This window comes from Colius striatus, chromosome 20 (assembly GCF_028858725.1).
Source record: "Colius striatus isolate bColStr4 chromosome 20, bColStr4.1.hap1, whole genome shotgun sequence".
In the NCBI taxonomy this organism is placed as follows: domain Eukaryota; kingdom Metazoa; phylum Chordata; class Aves; order Coliiformes; family Coliidae; genus Colius; species Colius striatus.
In genome coordinates this window covers 2,867,054-2,890,474 of record NC_084778.1, presented here as the reverse complement: position 1 = coordinate 2,890,474, position 23,421 = coordinate 2,867,054, and the positions used below count along the sequence as shown (strand labels likewise).

Sequence of the window (23,421 nt, the reverse complement as noted above, 5' to 3'; positions counted from 1 at the left end):
GAGATGCCTGCTCCACGTTTGGGTTTGTCACCTCGAGCAGTGTTGAGGTGCCTGTGTGTGGCTCTCAGCTCCTGTCCCGAGCAGAGCTGGCAGCCAGAGCTTTCTCTTTGGTTTGACCCACTTTTTCAGGAGCTGCTCTGCCAATCCCTGTCCTTAGCACGGCCTCTGTGCTCACTCAGCAATGCTGGCTCTGTCCTCTGCCCACACCAGGGCCGTTTCTCAAGGCCTGGATTGTGTTACTGCATTCCTCTTGTCACGTGGATGTCCTGTACCCCGGGCACGTGAGGCTGGGGGCCAGGGAAGCCTGTTTTGGGAGCTTCTAATCAGACATGATTTACCCCCAGTGCTACAGAGGGATCAGCATCAGCTTTGCAGCTCACTGCAGCCAGACGTGGGGTTACCCTGGGCTCGGGGGAAATCATAGAATCGTTTTGGCTGGAAAACACTTTTAAGCTCGTGGAGTTGAACCCTTCACCTCCCCCTGCCCAGCCCAGCACTGACCCACAGCCCTCAGCACCTCAGCTCCAGGGCTTTGGGATCCCTCCAGGGCTGGGCACTCCCCCAGCTCCCTGGGCAGCCTGGCACAGGGGCTGACACCCCTCTCAGGGAAACAGTTCTGCCTCAGCTCCAAACCTCCCCTGGGGCAACTTGAGGCCATAAATGCCACAGCCTTGGCTTGAAGGACTTTGGAAACGGACCCGTCCCTCCAACCTCCCCCACACAGGGGCTTGTTGGGCTGTAGGGAGCGTTGCCACAGGGGAACTCATCGCCTCATCCCACCACTCACCCTGCTCGGCCCCATCCCACCACTCACCCTGCTCAGCCCCATCCCACCACTCACCCTGCTCAGCCTCATCCCACCACTCACCCTGCTCGGCCCCGTCCCGCCCCTCAGGCAGCCCCCACCCTGCTCAGCCCCGAGGGCGGGTGCCGGTGCCCGGGGGCTCTGCGGCGCGGTGCCGCCCCGCCGGGGCCGAGGGCGGGTGTCCCGGTCTGTGATCGGACAGGGGGCGGCCGGGACCCCGCCGTGAGGGGCGCTGGGATGTCCCATCGCGCGGGGGTGTCCCGGGCCTCCCCCCCCGCCCCGCTGCGTCCCCGCGGCGCCGCCGGCCCCACAGCGCCCCCCTGCGGGCGGAGTGAGCTGATCCAATCAGAGGCGGCGCGCGGCTGCCAGCGTTACCTCGCTCGGCCAATCGGAAGGAGCGAAGGGAAGGAGCGGAGACAGCCGAGCACAACATCCATTCCTCTTCCGCCCTCGGCCCCGCCTCCGCGCTCTGATAGGCTGCGACCGCTGTCCTGTGCCGCTGCTCCGAAGCTGATTGGTCGGCTGTGCTGGCCGCGCGCCCCGCTCACATCCGGGTCTCCGAGGCGCGGTGGAGACGGCGCTGGGCCGCCATTGCGGTGGGGAAGCGCCCGCGGCCGCCGGTGAGGGCAATGGAGCGCGGGCGGGGGGCGGCGGGGGCGGGGGGGGCCGCGGCTGGGCTGGGGGTGCCGCTGAGGGCCGCGAGGGAGAGGCCGGCGGCGGCCCCGGCCTTGCTCTGAGCCTTTCCCCCCCTCACGCAGGTCCGTCGCCATGGCCGCCGTGTTCCCGTACCGCGGCGGCTGCGCCCCGGTGCCCAACCCGCTGGCGCCGTTGCCCGACTACATGTCAGAGGAGAAACTGCAGGAGAAAGGTGGGTAAAGGCCGGCCCCGGGGCGTCCCCCGTGGTGCCGAGCGGGAGCTGGGCTGAGCCCGCGGCCTCTCTGTCCCCGCAGCGCGCAAGTGGCAGCAGCTGCAGGCCAAGCGCTACGCGGAGAAGAGGAAATTCGGCTTCGTGGACGCGCAGAAGGAGGACATGCCCCCCGAGCACGTCCGCAAGATCATCCGCGACCACGGCGACATGACCAACAGGAAGTTCCGTCACGACAAGCGCGTTTATCTGGGGTAAGGGAGACCCTCCCCTCCCCCCCGCTGCGGGGGACACGGAGGCCCGCTGTGCTGCCTTGACAGAACGCCTCGTTCAGCGGGACAGAAGGGACAGACTCTTCTGCAAAGGGTTTTCTGGGTAGTGGAATCACAGGATCTGAAGGGTTGGGAGGGACCTGCAAAGCTCATCCAGGGCAACCCCCCTGGGAGAGCAGCACCACCTAGAGCAGGGCACACAGGGACTTGTCCAGCTGGGCTGGAATGTCTCCAGAGAAGGAGACTCCACAGCCCATCTGGGCAGCCCCTGCCAATGCTCCCTCACCTCAACAGGGAAGAAACTTTTCCTTATGTGTCTTTGGAACCTCTCTTCCAGCTTGTCCCCATTGCCCCTTGTCCTATCATTGGCCATCACTGAGCACAGCCTGGCTCCATCCTCCTCACACCCACCCTTGATGTATTTGTTAACATGAATGAGCTCACCCCTCAGTCTTCTCTTCTCCAAGTTAAAGAGCCCCAGCTCCCTCAGCCTTTCATCACAGAGGAGATGTTCCACTCCCTTTGTCATCTTTGTGGCCCTGCACTGAACTCTCTGCTGCAGCTCCATTTCCTTTTTGAGTGTCAGCTGTGCATGGATTGCAGCTCAAGGGGGATGGAGTAACCACCTGCACTGGGGTAACAATGCAGAAGAGGGTGAAGAGAAGGAAGTTGTTGCTTAGAATCTGTGAGAAAAACATACCTCTGGATAACACATGGTCTTAGAAGAAGTTGGGGGAGGGTCTGAAGTAGCAAGCACACATTTTAATGTGATCATGAAGCATCTAAGTGCTTCTTTGCTGTGTGGTGGGTCCAGAGGCCTGTGTCACACAGCTCATCATCCTTTGCACTGACTTACACACTAAACTCCTGACATTCATGCAACATTCTGGATATGTAACAGTCTCTTAGAAGCCAAACCAGTAGAAATCTTTTTGGTAGGATAGTGAATGAAGCATGAGGGTGGAATAAGAGGTTTGTGGATTCATCATGAGGCTGTTAAGAACAGATTAAGTGAGCCAGGTTTCAGGAGTGAGAGATGTAGAGGTAATTGGGCTCGTGGTAGGTGGATGGTCTCTTGAAATCCCTTCCTGATTTGCTGTGGTTTGTGTTTGTAGTGCTCTGAAGTACATGCCTCACGCTGTCCTGAAGCTCTTGGAGAACATGCCCATGCCCTGGGAGCAGATCAGAGACGTTCCTGTCTTGTACCACATCACAGGAGCCATCTCCTTTGTCAATGAGATTCCCTGGGTCATCGAGCCAGTGTACATTGCTCAGTGGGGGTAAGTGCCTCCTCCCTTCACCCTCCTGGCAGCTTGTGAGCAAACACTTGTGCAGCCACAGTTAAAACCCCTGTTTAATGATCTCTGTGTTTGTGCCAGGTCCATGTGGATTATGATGAGGCGAGAGAAGAGGGACAGACGGCACTTCAAGAGGATGAGATTCCCCCCCTTTGATGATGAAGAACCTCCTCTGGATTATGCTGATAACATCCTGGATGTGGAGCCCCTGGAAGCCATTCAGCTTGAGCTGGATCCAGAGGAGGATGCCCCAGTGCTGGACTGGTTCTATGACCACCAGCCACTGAAAGACAACAGGAAGTATGTGACTCTCCAACGGCACGTGTCACTGGGAGAGGGGAAAAGAAATGCACTGCATAACTGCCCTGTCCAGAGCAGTACATAACCCCTGGTTGGGTTGTGCATGATGGTGGTGGGGAGAAAACCTTCACCACTCAAGGATGGGAGGGAGAACGTTATTGTAAAGCTGTAACTCTTGTCTTCAGTGTCCAGCAAGGGCAAACAAAGCCTCTCAGTCCAGGAGGGCTGCTGCCCAGTTAATGCTACAGCTCTGATGTTTCTTCCTGTGCCATAAAGATGACAACCTGGATTGTCTAGTTGGAAGTTGAATTGATAGTTGCTAGTGCACAGATGTTGTTTATCTGTTTGGATATGGAAGGGGGAAAGGAAGAGGAACCAGAGCAGTCAGTACTGTCTGGGCAGATGTAATCCACAGTGATCTGAGCAGCCCGTTTTGTCTAGAGGGACCCACGTGTTAACTGCCTGTGGTATTTTCTGCAGAGGATGGTTGATGTTGGGTTATTTCTTTGGTGAAGGCCCAGCTGTTTGCTGTGTACTGAGTGCCTGTGCTTTGTGCTTTGGCAGGTATGTGAATGGTTCAACATACCAGCGTTGGCAGTTCACTCTGCCCATGATGTCCACGCTCTACCGACTGGCCAACCAGCTGCTCACCGACCTCGTGGATGACAACTACTTCTATTTGTTTGACCTGAAAGCATTCTTTACCTCCAAAGCTCTGAACATGGCCATTCCTGGAGGTCCCAAGTTCGAGCCTCTTGTTAGAGACATCAACCTCCAGTAAGTGTTGGGTTTAGGAGGAAGGAGGGAGTGGTTATCTGGGAGGAGGGCTGGGAATGTTAATGTGTGGTCAAGTATCTGTCTTTAGGTTCACTCTCTTTAGCATTAGGTCTGTGATGTTCCTCCTGCTTTTGCTGAATGGTTCTTTGCTGTTTGGGTTCAGAGACTTATCTCACACAGCTCATGATCCTTTGCACTCACTCACCCATAAAACCTCCAGAAATCCATTGCTGAATCTTCACACGTTGTGGTGTGAAGAGAAGGCGAAAGGAAAAGTGCTGATAAAAGTCTTCATCCAAAAGTCTTTGCCTTTCTATCCCCTTGAATGCTCATATATACAACTTTCTTTTTGTCTCATTTCAGGGATGAAGACTGGAACGAATTTAATGACATCAACAAAATCATCATCAGGCAGCCCATCAGGACAGAGTACAAAATCGCTTTCCCTTACCTGTACAACAACCTCCCACACCACGTCCACCTCACCTGGTGAGAGCTGCAGCCCCAAGAGCAAGGGAGGAGAGGGGTTGGGAAAGGGGGGAAAGCTGTCAGGATACTCCAATATTTGTTGTGTGTTGCAGGTATCACACACCAAACGTTGTTTTCATCAAAACAGAAGATCCCGATCTCCCGGCTTTTTACTTCGATCCTCTCATCAACCCCATTTCACACAGACATTCTGTCAAGGTGAGTCCCCTGCCCAAGAGAAAACCCTGTGTGAGGAGGTGACAGGGCTTTAGGATCTTGGTTGTAGCCTTGCATCTGTGTGGCACACAGAGGTGTTGCAGGAGGAGGCAATAGCCCTTTGGGAAAAGCCCACAGTTGCCATTTGTGCTCTTTTATTACTTGGAGTCTTTTATTACTGCACAAAGTTGTCTGCTTTGATCTCTGTAGGATAAAGGCTGCAAATGCACAATTAGCACTGTTATTTTAGAGTCCTCTTCTAGGTGATTTACCTTTTTTGATTGTCCTTGGTGTGTTTGTGGAACCAATATCTCCCTTGAGTTACCTCCATAACTCCCAGTTCAGGGGCTAGTAACCAAAGTCATTTCTTGGGCCCACTAGGGCCTTGTGGAGTGCTTTTTGCTTCTGTGATCCTCAGCACTGTCACACTCTCACACCTTGAGAGCAAAGACATTGGTTTTTCACTTGTTTAACTGTGAAAACTGAGCAGAAGCAGCTGGGAAACACGTTGTGGGGTGTTGCTGTGTTTCAGAGTCAGGAGCCGTTGCCCGACGACGATGAAGAATTTGAGTTGCCAGAGTTTGTGGAACCTTTCCTGAAGGATACCCCACTCTACACAGACAACACAGCCAATGGCATTGCCCTGCTGTGGGCCCCACGACCCTTCAACTTGAGATCTGGGAGGACTCGGAGAGCTCTTGATATCCCACTGGTCAAGAACTGGTGAGTTCTTTCCTGGAGGAAGAGGTGCTGTAGTCCTGGTGATGTTATTACTTTGGTACAAGGAAAACAAACTAAAGACATCCAGTGGTGACTGGTTTCTAGAGTGTTCAGGATTGGTTCTAGTGACTTGTTCTCTAAGGAATGGGAGTTACCTGCAAAATGGAAATGTGGTGTCTCTGCAGGTATCGTGAGCACTGCCCAGCTGGCCAGCCAGTGAAGGTGAGAGTCTCCTACCAGAAGCTACTCAAATACTATGTGCTGAATGCACTCAAGCACAGACCTCCCAAGGCCCAGAAGAAGAGGTAAGTGTGGGTCTGGTCAGCAGGGAACTGCTGGTGTGTGGTGAGGATTCAGCTGCTGATACCCTCTGCTCTTTCCCAGGTACCTGTTCCGCTCCTTCAAGGCCACCAAGTTTTTCCAGTCGACGAAGCTGGACTGGGTGGAAGTGGGCCTGCAGGTGTGTCGCCAGGGCTACAACATGCTCAACTTGCTGATCCACAGAAAGAACCTGAACTACCTTCACTTGGATTACAACTTCAACCTGAAGCCTGTGAAGACCCTCACCACTAAGGTATGGATCCACACGCTGTTTAACTCCAGAGCAACGCTTGCCTGGAGGTTAAGTAACGAATGTGGCAAGACAGGCCACAGTGCCTCAACTCTTCAGTTGTTACACTGACCATATTGGGACTGTTTCACTCTTAGATAACATTGTTTTGTACATCCTGGATTTCTTTTCTCTCCCAGGAAAGGAAGAAGTCTCGCTTTGGGAACGCTTTCCATCTGTGCCGCGAGGTTCTGCGGCTCACCAAGCTGGTGGTGGACAGCCACGTCCAGTACAGGCTTGGGAATGTGGATGCATTTCAAGTAGGATCAGTTTGATTTTACTGGGGTTTTTAAAGGTGAAGAGGGGAAGTGAGAGGAGGAGTGGAACATCTGAGCAGGCTTATGTATGATGTACAAAATGACTCGATGTTGCAGCGTTAAGGAGAGGGGGAACACTGAAAGCATACAGTGCTGCATGGTACTCCTCTTTTACTCTAGTTTATAAGAATCCATTGATATGTGAGTCAGTGTTAGGAGCTTTGTATGGCCTGACCTGCTCTGCTGCTGCCTGGAAAACAAACCTGTCTCCTTGAGGCAATGGATGAAATGTTCATTGTTCTGTGTGCTATTTTACTTGGGAGCAAAGTTCACCTGAAGATTGGCTTGTCTTGCCACACTGCTTAATAGAGTGCCTCAGCTTGACTGTGCCTCTGTTGTTTCAGTTGGCTGATGGCTTGCAGTACATCTTTGCCCACGTGGGTCAGCTGACAGGAATGTACCGATACAAGTACAAACTAATGAGGCAGATTCGGATGTGCAAGGACCTGAAACATCTCATCTACTACAGGTTTAACACAGTAAGTTTCCATGTGATAGTGACCCCACATAAACTGAACAACAAGGGAGGGATTCTGGAGTGCCATTAAGTGACCTGCTCTTACCATGACTTTGTTTTTCCAGGGGCCTGTGGGCAAAGGTCCTGGCTGTGGCTTCTGGGCTCCAGGCTGGAGAGTGTGGCTGTTCTTCATGAGGGGCATCACACCACTGCTGGAACGCTGGCTGGGGAATCTGCTGGCCAGGCAGTTTGAAGGTTAGCACACTGTGAATCTTGGGCATGGGAAGAATGTGTGCTAAAGATTAGTATTTGCCAGCTCAAACTCCAGGTCTTTTGTTCCAAGTGTTGGTTTGTGTCAATCCCAAGAGCTATTGACTGGTTTAGAGGTCTTAAGAGACTGGTGCCTCCAGAATAGGTTCCAAATGGAAGTGGGATTCCCTGCTCCATAGCACTGTGGGGTCTGTAGCTTCCTAGTTATCTGCTCCAAACTCATCAGTGATTGCCTTTTCCAGGCCGTCACTCAAAGGGTGTAGCAAAAACTGTCACAAAGCAGCGTGTGGAGTCTCACTTTGACCTGGAGCTGAGGGCAGCTGTTATGCATGACATTTTGGACATGATGCCAGAAGGAATCAAACAGAACAAAGCCAGAACAATCCTGCAGCATCTGAGTGAGGCCTGGAGGTGCTGGAAGGCCAATATCCCCTGGAAGGCAAGTCTCTCACTTGGCCTGGCCGTTCAGTTTTCACGTCTCCCGTGGTAGAACTGCTCTTCTCACTCTTACATACCTCATGTTACTGTCCTTCACCAGGTGCCAGGGCTGCCAACTCCTATTGAGAACATGATCCTGAGGTATGTGAAGGCAAAAGCTGACTGGTGGACAAACACAGCTCACTACAACAGGGAGCGGATCCGCCGGGGTGCCACAGTAGACAAAACCGTCTGCAAGAAGAACCTGGGTCGACTGACCAGACTCTACTTAAAAGCTGAGCAGGAGCGGCAGCATAATTACTTGAAGGTACTTGTGTCCTGCCTGAGGTTGCCCAGATTGATGCTGTCTCCTTAGGGAAGCTTTCACTGACTAATGCTGCTGCTATGGTCTTGCAGGATGGGCCCTACATCACGGCAGAAGAGGCTGTTGCTGTGTACACGACCACAGTGCACTGGCTGGAAAGCAGGAGGTTCTCACCCATTCCTTTCCCCCCACTGTCCTACAAGCATGACACCAAGTTGCTCATCTTAGCCCTGGAGAGGCTGAAGGAAGCTTACAGGTAAACAGTGGGAAGTGTCTGCACTGGGAAAAGGTTTCTGGAGGTATTTTGATCTCCCTTATTCCTGGAGTCACGTTGTGAGATTTACCCTGATGTGGGTTGTGGTAGTACCAAGGTTCACTGGCAGGTTCTTTATGGATTCTACCACTTGGGGCAAAACCAAAGCTGTGCTTCTATTCCTGGGGATGTGAATTGTGCAGAGTTACAGACCTTGTCTTGATCTGCTTGGTTTAACAATGTCTTTCATGAGTGGCCCTTCGTTCCTGCTCACACACCTCCTTCTCCCTCGCAGTGTGAAGTCTCGTCTGAATCAGTCACAGAGAGAGGAGTTGGGCTTGATTGAACAGGCTTATGATAATCCTCATGAAGCTCTGTCCAGAATCAAACGACACCTTTTAACTCAGAGAGCCTTCAAGGAGGTGAGTGTGCTGGTGAAAGCCAGCCCATGCCAAAACCTACACTGCATTCAGGGAATGAATGGACCTAAGACTTGCTCTTCTCTGTCAGCTGTAAAACCTTGGATTTGCCTCTTCTATTTTAGGTGGGTATCGAGTTCATGGATCTCTACAGCCACTTAGTTCCTGTTTATGATGTTGAGCCCTTGGAGAAAATCACAGATGCTTATCTGGATCAGTACCTGTGGTATGAGGCTGATAAACGAAGACTCTTCCCTCCGTGGATCAAACCTGCTGACACTGAACCTCCTCCACTGTTGGTGTACAAGTGGTGCCAAGGTTAGTGGAGACTTACATTTCACTAACTATTGACTTTATTTATCAGGAGCTTCCTTCCAACAAGTCCCCTTGGGAGCTGAGTTTTCATACTTGCAGCTTGCAGTCAATAGTTCTGTGTGACCTCCTCTAGCTGGTGCTGCTCTGGCAGGGGGGTGGGACTGGATGAGCTTTCGATGTCCCTTCCAACCCTTAAGATTCTGTGAACAGTCACTACAATCTAGAGACTATATGTTGTAGGTTTATATAGATATGTGTGTGTATATACTGGAGGAGGAGAGCTTCCATGGCATTTGTGGTTGGTTACATATGTCTAATCTCATTTGTGGATAGACTGAATAGACCAGAAGCTGAGAACTGAGGCATTACAGAGGAAACATGTTGACTTGCAGTGCCTCAGAAGGGTCCTTCTTGTGCTGTGACGTGTCAGATAACACAAGAAGCTTCTTTGTCTCCTCAGGCATTAACAACCTGCAGGATGTTTGGGAAACAAGTGAAGGTGAATGCAATGTGATGCTGGAGTCTCGGTTTGAGAAGATGTATGAGAAGATTGACCTGACGTTGCTCAACAGGCTGTTGCGTCTCATCGTCGATCACAACATTGCTGACTACATGACAGCCAAGAACAACGTGGTGATCAACTACAAGGTAACCAGCTGCTGTCAGAGAAGGATCAGGGGATGTGGACTGTAAAACTGAGAAGGTTTAGGCTCATGAGGGAGAAGGGGACACAAGACTTGCCAGAGGAAGAAATGATGAGGGTTTAAGAAAACCCTTCTGTGTTGTGCTGAAGAGCAGCTGCTCAAGTAAAAGGTGTCTGATGTATTGTGACAGGTTCTCATAGCTGCCCTTCATTTCCTCAGGACATGAATCACACCAACTCCTATGGCATTATTCGTGGGCTGCAGTTTGCATCCTTCATTGTGCAGTATTATGGGCTCGTGATGGACCTGCTGGTGCTGGGGCTGCACCGTGCCAGTGAGATGGCTGGGCCTCCCCAGATGCCAAATGACTTCCTCAGCTTCCAGGACATTGCCACTGAGGTTGCCCATCCCATTCGCCTCTTCTGCAGATACATTGACCGTATTCACATCTTCTTCAGGTGAGAGCTCCCAGGCCCTGCTCTCCTCAGCTCAACTTGGTGTTGTGACCTGCTCCAGGTGGCCCTGCTCTGGCAGAGGGGTTGGACTGGATGAGCTTTTGAGGTCCCTTCCAACCCTTCAGATTCTCTGATTCTGGCATCTTGTAGCAGGTGCTGTGAAGGCAAGGAATTCATATGCTCCTGCTCCAGGCTTTTGTTCCCTTTGCTAAGAAAGCTCAGCAGTATTGGACTGGACAGACTTCCTCAAACAACTGGCTGGCCACATCCCCCTCTTGCTTCCTCAGTTCACGTCTGCCAGTAGAAAAGCAACAATGTCAAAAGCTCAATTGTTACTGATTTTCCACTGGTAGAATAAGCTTTTTCTGGCTCCCCAGCAAGTGGACATAACATTTCATGTCTCTTCATGGCAAGACAACCCAAACAGTCACAGGTTGCACCGTGCCAAGGAAACTGAAACCCCTTTCAATGGGAGGCACAGCAATTAGTTACCTTCAAACAGTCTATGACAAACAGCTGTCCATAAGCAAGTCCTCATTGTTGGGCCACACTGGTGGTGTGAGAGTTTGATCCTGTCACTCCACATCCTCTTCTGTGTGTGTGTTTGCAGGTTTACAGCAGATGAGGCCAGAGACTTGATTCAGCGCTACCTGACGGAGCATCCAGACCCCAACAACGAGAACATCGTGGGCTACAACAACAAGAAGTGCTGGCCCCGGGATGCTCGGATGCGCCTCATGAAGCACGACGTGAACCTGTCAGTGCTGCAGTCTGGGGGCAAAAACATGAGTGGGGGGAGGATGGGGAAGTTAAGCGTGAGAAATAGCTGTTGGAGACTGGAAGGCAGGTGCTTGGGAGGAAAAGTAAGAAGAGATGAGGGGTCTGTGCTGTAATTCTGGGTGAGGAAGAGGTGAGGGGTCTGTGCTGTAACCTGGGTGTGAGGAAGAGGTGAGGGGTCTGCTTTAATTCTGAGTGAGGAAGAAGAGATGAGGGGTCTGTGCTGTAATTCTGGGTGAGGAAGAGATGAGGAGTCTGCTGTAATGAGGAAGAGGTGAGGGGTCTGTGCTATAACCTGGGTGTGAGGAAGAGGTGAGGAGTCTGTGCTGTAATTCTGGGTGAGGAAGAAGAGGTGAGGGGTCTGTGCTGTAAGGAGGAAGAGGTGAGGGGTCTGTGCTTTAATTCTGGGTGAGGAAGAGGTGAGGGGTCTGTACTGTAATTCTGAGTGTGAGGAAGAGGTGAGGGGTCTGTACTGTAATTCTGAGTGTGAGGAAGAGGTGAGGGGTCTGTACTGTAATTCTGAGTGTGAGGAAGAGGTGAGGGGTCTGTGCTGTAATTCTGAGTGAGGAAGAAGAGATGAGTCTGTGCTGTAATTCTGGGTGAGGAAGAGGTGAGGGGTCTGTGCTGTAATTCTGGGTGTGAGGAAGAGGTGAGGGGTCTGTGCTGTAATTCTGGGTGTGAGGAAGAGGTGAGGGGTCTGTGCTGTAGTTCTGGGTGTGACTGCTGGGTGTGAGAGACTGTAGCACTAGGAAAGAACTTGCCCAGTTGCTGCTTTTCTTCAGCAGCAGCAGCCTGTCACTGTGCATATCTTGTCTTCCAGCGGCCGTGCTGTGTTCTGGGACATCAAGAACCGTTTGCCTCGCTCAGTCACCACAGTGCAGTGGGAGAACAGCTTTGTGTCTGTGTATAGCAAAGACAACCCCAATCTGCTCTTCAACATGTGTGGGTTTGAGTGTCGCATCTTGCCCAAGTGCCGCACCAGCTACGAGGAGTTCACCCACAAGGATGGGGTCTGGAACCTGCAGAATGAGGTAGGGTGGGAGAGAATCTCTGCTCAGCCTGTGCCTGGCATCTAAGCAGGGCTTGTAACTGCCTGGGGAGGGGCTGGCAGCATGTGTTTGACAGCTGTGTCACTGGGACCACAAGCAGGTAGTTAAAATGAACTCAGCAGCATCTTTCCTTCCTGGGAGGGATGAGAAGTCCTTGGCTGGGGATGTCGTGGTCCCTGAAGCTGCAGAAGGTTCAGCTTCTTCTCTTCCCCATGTTGGCAAGAGCTTTTCTGTCTGTATTGGAGAGGGGGCTCTCAGGAAGGAACTGATGGGCCTGTGCTCTCCTAGGTCACCAAGGAGCGCACGGCTCAGTGCTTCCTGCGGGTGGATGATGAGTCCATGCAGAGGTTTCACAACAGAGTGAGGCAGATCCTCATGGCATCAGGCTCCACAACCTTCACTAAGGTAAGCTGAGAAGATGGTGTGTGAGAGAGCTTGCTGGAGATGCTTGGAGAACAGACTGACTCCTTTGCTTTCCTTCCTAGATTGTCAATAAATGGAACACAGCTCTGATTGGCTTGATGACCTATTTCCGAGAGGCTGTTGTAAATACTCAGGAGTTACTTGATTTGCTGGTGAAGTGTGAGAATAAAATCCAGACTCGGATCAAAATTGGGCTGAACTCCAAAATGCCCAGTCGTTTCCCACCTGTGGTGTTTTACACCCCTAAGGAGCTGGGAGGGCTGGGCATGCTGTCCATGGGCCACGTTCTCATCCCACAGTCTGACCTGAGGTGAGTTGTGCTGCTCTAATGCCTGCATGGGCTGAGTGTTCTGTAACATGCTCTTTCCCATTGAAATATCTCAGAATGCTAAACTGTTCTGAGTTACAGAGTTATGATGCCTTTACAGTAGGTCATGACAGTGTGGCCTGTGAAGTCCTGCTGCTCCTAATTCCCTCTTGTGCCTCTTTGCTCCAGGTGGTCCAAGCAGACTGATGTTGGCATCACTCACTTCCGCTCAGGAATGAGCCACGAGGAGGATCAGCTCATCCCAAATTTGTATCGTTACATCCAGCCTTGGGAAAGTGAATTCATTGACTCTCAGAGAGTGTGGGCAGAGTATGCCCTCAAACGACAGGAGGCTATAGCCCAGAACAGGTGTGTTTCCATCTGCAACCAGCTCTGTGTGTGTCTGAGGGGGGACAGGAGGTATTGTGCTGTCTCACAGAGTCACAGAATGGTGGGGGGTGGAAAGAACCTCTAGAGCTCATCCAGCCCCTGCTACAGCAGGTTCCCCTCAATCAAGAGGCACAGGAACGTGTCCAGGTGGGTTTGGAAACCTGCTGTGGAGCTTCCACACCCTCCCTGGGCAGCCTGGGCCAGGGCTCCCTCACCAAAGGAGTTTCTCTTCATGTTCCAGTGGAACTGTTTGTGTTCCAGCTTGTGCCCATTGCCCCTTGTCCTGTCACTGGGCATCACAGAAAAAAATGTCTCCCTGTCCTCCTGACACCCACCCTTTGGGTACTTAGGAGGTGTTAATGAGGTCTTCACTTAAGTCTTTTCCTGACTAAACAGCCCCAGGTCCCACAGCCTTTCCTCATAAGGAAGGTGCTTCAGTCCCTTTATCATCTTGGCCCTACACTGGCCTCTCTCCAGCAGTTCCCTCTCTTGAACTGGGGAGCCCAGAACTGGACACAGGACTCCAGATGAGGCCTCACCAGGGCAGAGCAGAGAGAGCAGAACCTCCCTTGCCCTGCTGCCCACACTCTTCTCAGTACACCCCAGAATGCCATTGGCTTCTTGCCCACACGGACACGCTGCTGTGTCAGGGTCTGGAGGCCTTGCTGGGCCCATGAGACGTGCTACAACCTGCCTGCAAAGCTGCTCTCTTACCTCTGGAGGTGGCACAGACTCTGTGAGCAGAAAGTACACCCATGGCAGTTTGAGGGAAGTGCTGTGGCAGGTGGTGCCAGGAAAAGCTGACATCAGGCCCTTTTGCAGTGAGTTCTGCACAGTTACAAGGACAGGCTTGTCCTTTGGGCTGTTTGCCATCAGGCTGTAGGCACTTTGAGCCTCTGAGTGCTTGGTGTTTGAGAAGAGAGCCCTGGATGAAATGTTCATCAATGTGTTGATGTGCAGTTGAGAGGTAACAAAGTGTGGGGCTGTTTCCTCAGGCGCCTGACGCTGGAGGATCTGGAGGACTCGTGGGACAGGGGGATTCCTCGCATCAACACCCTGTTCCAGAAGGACCGGCACACCCTGGCCTATGATAAAGGGTGGAGGGTCAGGACTGACTTCAAACAGTATCAGGTAACAATGGGGAGTTTCTCTGGCTGAGTGTGGGGTTCACACAATGTTTTTCCACCTTGCATTGTTGTAGCTGCACTTGGGTGTCCGTCTGCTGCAGGAAGAGCTGTGTGCTTGGGCTAGTGCAGAATCGCAGCATCATTTGGCTTGGAAAAGACCTTTAGGATCCAGTCCAACCACTTAGCAGAGTCCAACACAGCCAAACCCACCACTAACCCACAGCCCTCAGCAACTCATCTCTGAATCTTCTCAGTATCTCCAGGGCTGGGCACTCCCCCAGCTCCCTGGGCAGCCTGGCACAGGGGCTGACACCCCTCTCAGGGAAAAAGTTCTTCCTCAGCTCCAACCCAAACCTCCCCTGGGGCAACTTGAGTCCATTTCCTCATGTCCTATCACATATTAATTGGGAGAAGAGACCTCTACCTCACTACAGCCTCTTTTCAGGTAGTTGTAGAGTGATAAGAACTCCCCTAGTAGAGGCTGTTGAGAACCAAATGCTCTGGGACTGAGGACATGACCATGTCAGCAAACAAGTAAAAGCTTCATCATCTTGATTCCTTCCATTAGCACAGGCAGGTTTAATGATGTGAGTACAAAGCTGCTCACCAGGGTGCTGTTGTCTCCAGGTCCTGAAGCAGAACCCCTTCTGGTGGACACACCAGCGGCACGATGGCAAACTCTGGAACCTGAACAACTACCGCACGGATATGATCCAGGCTCTTGGGGGAGTGGAAGGAATCCTGGAGCACACTCTCTTCAAGGGCACTTATTTCCCCACTTGGGAAGGTCTCTTCTGGTAAGAGAAACTTTGATGGAGCCTTGTCTTGCAAACTGGAGCTTAGTGGTGCAGCAGGAGGCGTCTCCAGCTCAAGCTGGGCTGGTTCATAGAGTCATAGAATCGTTTTGCTTGGAAAAGACCTTTAAACTCATCAAGCCCAACCACTGCCCTCACACTGCCAAGCCCACCACTAACCCATGGCCCTCAGCACCTCAGCTAAACAGCTTTTCAATATCTCCATAGATATGGTTGATGGACATTGAGTCTTTTCTGTTTGTCAGTCATCACTTGAACAAGCTGCACAGTTCAGGGGTCAGGGCAAGCCCATGGACATCTCTTTGCATGAGATGCTCTTCTCTCCCAGTGTGTGTGTGTGTGTTCCTGCCTGGTGACAGTCAGCAGGGATGAGGGACATGGTACACAGTTGTCTGCCCTTTCTAGGGAGAAGGCCAGTGGCTTTGAGGAGTCCATGAAGTGGAAGAAGCTGACAAATGCCCAGAGATCAGGTTTGAACCAGATTCCAAACAGAAGATTCACCCTCTGGTGGTCTCCTACCATTAACAGAGCCAATGTAAGTACCTGGAGTTACTGCCTGTAGGAGCTCCCACTGAAGTGTGGGAGCAGTTAATCCATCTAAGCAATTCTTCAGAACACCTCCTTAGACCTGAACCTCCTTAACAGTAGCTGTTCTGCTTTCTAACCTTCATCAGTTGTTCTGTCACGTGTTCTCACAGCTGCTTTTCCTTTTGTAGGTGTATGTTGGGTTCCAGGTGCAGCTGGATTTGACAGGCATCTTTATGCATGGCAAGATCCCCACACTGAAGATTTCTCTCATCCAGATTTTCCGAGCTCACTTGTGGCAAAAGATCCACGAGAGCATTGTCATGGATTTGTGTCAGGTGAGCAGTGTGTTCACTTGGTTTGGTTTTGTGCAGCACATCTGTGCTCCTTGTGTACCAACAGCCTCCTGCCAGCAGCAGAGCTTGTCCCAGGGATTACAGGGACAAGTCCTTCTTCACAGTTTGACAGAGAAAGGGAGGAAAGGGGGTTTTCCTGGGTGCCTGTTTTAGCTCTGTGTTGAGGATGGATTCTTCAGCTTGGTTGCTTGAACACAGCTCATCTGTGACTGCCTCTTTCCCAGGTGTTTGATCAAGAACTGGATGCTCTGGAGATTGAGACAGTGCAGAAAGAGACAATCCATCCCAGGAAGTCATACAAGATGAATTCCTCATGTGCAGATATCCTTCTCTTTGCTTCCTATAAGTGGAATGTGTCACGTCCATCATTGCTTGCTGATTCCAAGTGAGTGTTTCCCTCATCCTGAGCCAAAGCACCTGTGTCTTGGGCACCTGGGGTTGGTTTTCTGTTGGGGCACAGGAGGATGCCATCATGCCTGGCATAGTGCAGGAGTTCATTTGGGTAGATGGCTGCAGCACCTCCTGGCACTGCTTTCTGCCAAACATGAAGAGTGTCTTTGCTCCTGTTCTTCCCTCCTGTTGAGCCAGAGCTCAGGGGCTCTGGTGGATTCTTCAGGAAACCCCCCAAAAGCTCTGTTGTCCTTGGGCCAGGATCTGGAGTGAATTTGACACTGTCTGCTGGATTCAGTTCAACTGAGTCCTCACCAGGCAATCCCCATGGGAGATGACCCTTGCAGCTACACAGCAGAAGTGAAACTGCTGCTGTGTTTAAACCTGTAGCTGCTGCTGTGTTTAAACCTGTAGCTGCTGCTGTGTTTAAACCTGTAACTGCTGCTGTGTTTAAACCTGCAGCTGAACCCCACAGGCTGAGGGTTTCTCTTGAAAGCTTCTGCATTCAGCTGCTGTGTGAGGAGAGAGGCAGAATCCCTGTTGAGGACGGTACACAGATGGAAGCTGGCAGCAGTGTTCATGCCTGGTGGCACTTACTCCCTGTCATAGGCACACAGCAGCTGCAGGAGAGTTTTTGTGCAAGAAAATTGATTTGCCCTGGCTTGCTTTCTGTCTCCTCAGAGATGTGATGGACAGCACCACCACTCAGAAGTACTGGATCGACATCCAGCTGCGCTGGGGTGATTACGATTCCCACGACATCGAGCGCTACGCGAGAGCCAAGTTCCTGGACTACACCACAGACAACATGAGCATCTACCCATCACCCACTGGAGTGCTCATTGCCATCGACCTGGCCTACAACCTGCACAGGTGAGAGCTGCACCTTCTGTGTCTGCACTGCACTTGGGAGGTGCATTGCCAGGCTGGGGTGTGATCTAGGCAGAAGGCAGAGGGGTGCAGCCAGCAGGATGAGGCAGCACTGTGCACTTGTGGGCAAGAAAGCCAGTGGCATCCTGGGGTGTGTTGAGAAGAGTGTGGGCAACAGGTTAAAGGAGCTTCTCCTCCTCTACTCTGCCCTGGTGAGGCCTCATCTGAGGTCCTGTGTCCAGGCTCCCCAGCTCAGGAGAGACTGGGAACTGCTGGAGAGAGGCCAGTGCAGGGCTCCCAAGATGCTGAGGGGCTGGAACACCTGTGGGAGGACATAAAGCTGTGGGACCTGGGGCTGTTCAGCCTGGGGAAGAGAAGACTGAGCTCAGGGGGACTTCAGCAACACTTGCAACTACCTAAAGGATGGGTGTTAGGAGGATGGGGTGCATATTTTTTTCTGTGCCAGGACAAGGGGTGATGGGCACGAGCTGGAACACAAACAGTTCCACTGGAACAGGAGGAGAAAGTCCTTTGGTGCTGAGGTGAGGGAGCCCTGGCCCAGGCTGCCCAGGGAGAGTGTGGAGGCTCCTTCTCAGGAGGTTTCCAACCCACCTGGACACGTTCCTGTGCCCCCTGATTGAGGGGAGCCTGCTGTAGCAGGGGCTGGGGCTGGAGGAGCTCTGCAGGGCCCTTCCCACCCCCACCATTCTATGGTTCTATTATCTAGACAGTCCTTCCATGTTGGCTGATGTCTGCTCATGGTTCAGTTCTCCCAGCTCACTAATCATTTTTCTGAAGGGACTTCTGTCAGGCTGTTTTTGGAGCTGAAGGTCAGGCCTTGTTTCAAGGTCACCTAACAGTGAACACAACTGTTCTTCACTAGAAAACTAGTGGGAAAGTCCCAGCAAGCAGGCAGGCCTGTGTGCCAGTGTGCTTGTTGGAGAAGATGGAGCTTCTCTGGGACTGCAGCATGTGTGTGCTGTGGCCTCCCACCAAGGGGAGAAGCTGCAGGTGAACAGCTCCCAAGGACACAGCAACAGAAGCCACACAATTGACATTCAGCGGGCAGAAAGTCCTGTGCATGGCTGTTTTCCTCTCAGAGCTACTGACAACAAACTCAAGTCTTCTGTTTGTTTTCTTCTTACAGTGCTTATGGGAACTGGTTCCCTGGGAGCAAACCTCTGATCCAGCAGGCTATGGCCAAAATCATGAAAGCAAACCCTGCGCTGTACGTGCTGAGGGAACGGATCCGTAAGGGGCTGCAGCTGTACTCCTCTGAGCCCACAGAGCCATACCTCTCCTCCCAGAACTATGGGGAGCTCTTCTCCAACCAGATCATCTGGTTTGTGGATGACACCAACGTGTACAGAGTGACCATTCACAAGGTGTGAGGCCAGAGATGTATGACAGAGGGGGAAGGACAGGGACTCTTAAATGTCCTGTGCACGGGGTGGTTGTGGAGGTAAAGAGATGGAAGATGTTCCTGATGGAGAGCATTCACCTCACTGCACTTTCACTTTTCCTTCTTCTTGCAGACTTTTGAAGGGAATTTGACCACAAAACCCATCAATGGAGCCATTTTCATCTTCAATCCCAGGACTGGACAGCTCTTCTTGAAGATCATCCACACATCTGTGTGGGCAGGACAGAAGCGTCTGGGACAGGTAGGGCCAAGCTGCCTGCCCTGCTTTGGGCTGTGACCTGGGGATGAAGGGCTCTGGCTGCTTGGAACACTCAGTTGAGAACAAGACATCATCTTTCTGCCTCTAACATGTCTGCAGCTCCAGTTCCAGGGTGTAACCTGTGCTCAGGCAAAGTGTTAGCAAGGGGTGTGAAAGGGAAAAGATGCAGGGACTGATGTTGGATGGGTTTTGTGGCTCTGATGGGTAAAGAGCCTGGAGTCAGATGTGCTCTGACTGCTTGGAACACTCAGTTGAGCAGAAGACATCATCTTCCTGCCTCTCAGCATGTCTGAAGCTCCAGTTTCAGGGTGTAACCTGTACTCAGGCAGGCATTAGCACAGGATACAAAAGTAAAAGGATGCAGGCCTTGATGTTGCAAGGTTTTTGTGGCTCTGATGGGTAAGAGCCTGAGAAGCAGTGCTGCAGTCATGTCATGTGGCACTTGGCTGTACATCCAGTGTGGTGAGGAGACTTGTCAGATGGCAAAGCCAGGGAGGTGGAGTAACCAGCTGGTTTTTCTCAGCCAGTCAGGAGTAAATGAACTCCAGCCATGGGAAATGCCCTCTGTGATCTGTAAGGAGGAAACTCTGGGTCTGACACTGATCTGGAACAAGCTCTAAACTCCAGTCTTTATGTTTAGAATTAGGTTTGAGCCTCTGTTGATTCCCCAGAGTGCTGTGGAGATGCTGTGGTTGGCAGGGAGGGATTGCTCTAACCCTGCTGTCTTTCTTTAGCTGGCCAAGTGGAAGACTGCTGAGGAAGTGGCTGCTTTGATTCGGTCTCTTCCTGTGGAGGAGCAGCCAAAGCAGATCATCGTGACTCGGAAGGGCATGTTGGACCCACTGGAGGTAACAATGCAAACACTGCTCTGGGGGACATTGTAAGGTCTCTGGGAGGTGACAGGACATCCCTGACTTGATCTGGACCAGTGTTGTGCAGTAGCTGTGAGCTGATTCCTGTTGTCCATCAACCCCAGGTGCACTTGCTGGATTTCCCCAATATTGTGATCAAGGGCTCAGAGCTGCAGCTGCCCTTCCAGGCCTGTCTCAAAGTGGAAAAGTTTGGTGATCTCATCCTGAAGGCTACTGAACCCCAGATGGTTCTCTTCAATCTCTATGATGACTGGCTAAAAACCATCTCTTCCTACACAGTAAGCACAGCACCCTTACTCTGCCCTTTGCTTTGCCCCTGATGGGTGAAGCAGCAGCCAAAGCTTCAGAGACCCCTCCCAATGCATTGCTCAGGAGCACTTGGCTCTGGAACTGCCTGGATTTCCCTTCAGTGCCTCTGGCACTTGCACACACTGTCAGTGTGCCCAAACAGGAGTGCTCTACTAGGACCTTGGCTCTTTGCTTTCCTTCCTTCTGACCAGCTGCTTGTTTTTTGCCTTCTCCAAGGCATTCTCTCGTCTGATCCTGATCCTCCGGGCTCTGCACGTCAACAACGACCGAGCCAAAGTGATCCTGAAGCCAGACAAGACAACCATCACAGAGCCTCACCACATCTGGCCAACCCTGACTGATGAGGAGTGGATCAAGGTGGAGGTGCAGCTCAAAGATCTCATCCTTGCTGACTATGGCAAGAAGAACAAGTAAGCCATTGTCCAGCTGCAGTGATCCTGCCAGGCATCCTTCTTGCTCTGAAGGCTGTGGCCAGAGTGCTCTTTGGAGAGAGCAGAGGACTTCCAAGGGCTATGAGCTGTCAACTTTGTAGGGAAACTGGGCATTATTCATGACTTTGTAGTAAGGGAGATAAAAATGCCAGCACCAAACCTTTTCTAATCTGCTCCTCATGTGATTTTGGTCTCTCCTCTTGTCTCAGAAGCTGTGGTTTCCTTTTGCATAGTGCCCTGAGCTTGTGCCTCTCAGAAGGGTCCCAGATGCCTTTTGCAATGCCTGACTTGGGTTTTTTCCTCTCTTCAGCGTGAACGTTGCGTCCCTGACACAGTCTGAGATCCGAGACATTATCCTGGGCATGGAGATCTCTGCCCCCTCCCAGCAGAGACAGCAGATTGCAGAGATTGAGAAGCAAACCAAGGAGCAATCCCAGCTGACGGCCACCCAGACCCGCACCGTCAACAAACACGGGGACGAGATCATCACCTCCACCACCAGCAACTACGAAACCCAGACCTTCTCCTCCAAGACTGAGTGGAGAGTCAGGTAGGAAGGAGGACAAAGGGGTGGGCAAGAGTGTTCAGAAGGGGATCTGTGCACCCTCAAACCATCATCTCCTCTTCCCAGAGCCATTTCTGCTGCCAACCTCCACCTCCGGACGAACCACATCTATGTTTCATCAGATGATATCAAGGAAACAGGCTACACCTATATTCTCCCCAAGAATGTCTTGAAGAAATTCATCTGTATCTCAGACCTACGGGCCCAGGTGAGTGTGCAGTGAGTGTTCCAGTTGCAACCCACCTTGCTGGGGCACACAGCAGTCCTGGGCAGTCAGTGCCTAAAGGACTGGGAAGCTGCTGCTGCCTGTGGGAAGCCCTTGAGGCAGATGCTGGCAGTGTGGCTGAGCACACAAGTTGGAACCAGGTCTTGGTGGCTCCTTGTGACCCAGATTTGGGGGAGAAACTCAGCACAGAGTGAAACTACAACGTTCTCCTCTGGCAAGAACCTGTTGGCCAAGAGCTGCTGTCCTCAGGAGCTAAGGGCAGGGCCTGCCTGGCTCTCACAGGGTTGTGGGAAGGTCTCTTGTGGGCTTCTGAGGTGGTTTGTGTTCCCAGATTGCAGGTTACCTGTATGGAGTGAGCCCCCCTGATAACCCCCAAGTGAAGGAGATCCGGTGCATCGTGATGGTGCCTCAGTGGGGAACACACCAGACTGTGCATCTCCCAGGGCAGCTGCCACAGCATGAATATCTCAAGGTGAGTTTGAGCTTCTGCTCCCACTCTGGGTGGAAGGAAGGTCACTGTTTCCAGTAACAGGGACCTGAGGTGGAGGGCTTCCCTCTTGTCACTTGTTGAGGTGGGACTTGATGGGGGATGAGGAGCAAGAGTGGTCCCTGTGGGATCTTTGTGATTGATTCCTCTCTTCAAACACTCTCTTCTCGTCAGGAAATGGAACCTCTGGGGTGGATTCACACCCAACCCAACGAGTCCCCTCAGCTTTCACCACAGGATGTCACCACCCACGCCAAGGTCATGGCTGACAACCCCTCCTGGGATGGGGAGAAGACCATTATCATCACCTGCAGGTGAGGGGCACAGAGGCTGCTGCGAGCCCATGGGCACAGCAGGCTTGGACCTGCAGCACTTCACACCTCACCATGTGCCCAAACCAAAAGCATTTGCCTGTAAGGGACCACTTACTCCCTTGTGGTTTCCCTCCTTCACCCCAGATGAGTCTGACCTGCCCCATCTCTCTGTCTTTGCTCAGTTTTACCCCGGGGTCCTGCACTCTGACAGCCTACAAACTGACCCCCAGCGGCTACGAGTGGGGCAGGCAGAACACAGACAAGGGCAACAACCCCAAGGGCTACCTGCCCTCCCACTATGAGAGGGTGCAGATGCTGCTCTCAGATCGCTTCCTTGGCTTCTTCATGGTCCCAGCACAAGGCTCCTGGAACTACAACTTCATGGGTGAGCTGCCCTGGGAAAGGGCAAGGAGGGGAGCAAGGGGAAGAGCGTGAGGAGGAGGAGGAAGTCGCTTTCCTTACCCATGGTGGAGTTTGACCTTCCTCTGAGTGGCTGATTGTGGTGTGACCTTCCCTTGGTGCTGGCACTGGGGATGGCTGGTGGCTGGGTGGGTTTTTTGGTGGCTAAAGAGGGGAGAAACAGACAACTTCTCTGTCTGGGTTGTGGTGTCTGGGCTGTTGCCACTGAATCATTAATCCCTGGCAGGCAGGAGAGATGATAATGGCAAATGCAAGAGCAAAGCTGTGCCTGGTGGGGCAGTGAGGGGAGGTGCTGGTGTGCTGAACCCCAGAGAGGGGTGGGAAAAGGGGGAGAGGGTGGGAAAAGCCCTAGAAAAGGGTTGTGGGATCCTTGCTGTGGGAATCTCAAGGGGGAAGAAACCCAAAGGGTGATGGTTTGGGGGATTTAAGACTCTGTCTTCTGCCACAATCAGCCTCAGCCATCCCTAGGAAGGGCAGAGGGCCTTGGCACGTGTGGGGGGAGCAGGATTTGGGGGTTTCCAGCCCCGTGACACACTCTTTCTCTTTCCAGGTGTTCGCCACGACCCCAACATGAAATACGAGCTGCAGCTCGCCAACCCCAAGGAGTTTTACCACGAGGTCCATCGCCCTTCCCACTTCCTCAACTTCGCCCTGCTGCAGGAGGGGGAGGTTTATTCCGCCGACCGGGAGGATCTCTACGCTTAATCCCTCTCTCCCTGCCCACACTGTTGATATTCAACACCGTCTGTCCTGCCCCTCGCTCCCGTCCCTTCCCCTCGGCCCCTCTCCGGTTGTTGTACCCTGGGTGGTGCCTCAATAAATGTGGTTGGTTGGTTGGTTGTTTTTTAGCCAGGGGAGCGCTGAGAGTCAGATCCCGCCCCGG

The 23,421-nt window shown here is 52.4% G+C and overlaps 1 protein-coding gene across 1 annotated transcript; it reads left to right on the top strand.

Annotated features, from left to right (window-relative positions):
• Nucleotides 1-1,342: 1,342 nt before the first annotated feature.
• On the top strand, nt 1,343-23,386 carry PRPF8 (pre-mRNA processing factor 8). The gene is made up of 43 exons (XM_062012190.1): nt 1,343-1,425; nt 1,564-1,673; nt 1,756-1,924; nt 3,058-3,222; nt 3,322-3,540; nt 4,105-4,317; nt 4,681-4,806; nt 4,899-5,004; nt 5,534-5,724; nt 5,907-6,026; nt 6,106-6,295; nt 6,472-6,591; nt 6,993-7,127; nt 7,231-7,360; nt 7,618-7,814; nt 7,914-8,120; nt 8,210-8,373; nt 8,666-8,792; nt 8,915-9,107; nt 9,565-9,752; nt 9,968-10,206; nt 10,814-10,960; nt 11,801-12,011; nt 12,318-12,434; nt 12,515-12,762; nt 12,949-13,128; nt 14,145-14,280; nt 14,904-15,073; nt 15,497-15,626; nt 15,808-15,954; nt 16,197-16,357; nt 17,044-17,235; nt 18,380-18,617; nt 18,768-18,896; nt 19,649-19,762; nt 19,891-20,064; nt 20,312-20,505; nt 20,837-21,076; nt 21,158-21,299; nt 21,649-21,789; nt 21,979-22,118; nt 22,301-22,503; nt 23,089-23,386. The coding sequence occupies exons 2-43, from the start codon at nt 1,574-1,576 to the stop codon at nt 23,241-23,243; spliced, it is 7,008 nt and encodes a 2,335-aa protein (XP_061868174.1). The 5' UTR covers nt 1,343-1,425; nt 1,564-1,573; the 3' UTR covers nt 23,244-23,386.
• The last annotated feature ends 35 nt before the right edge of the window (nt 23,387-23,421 follow it).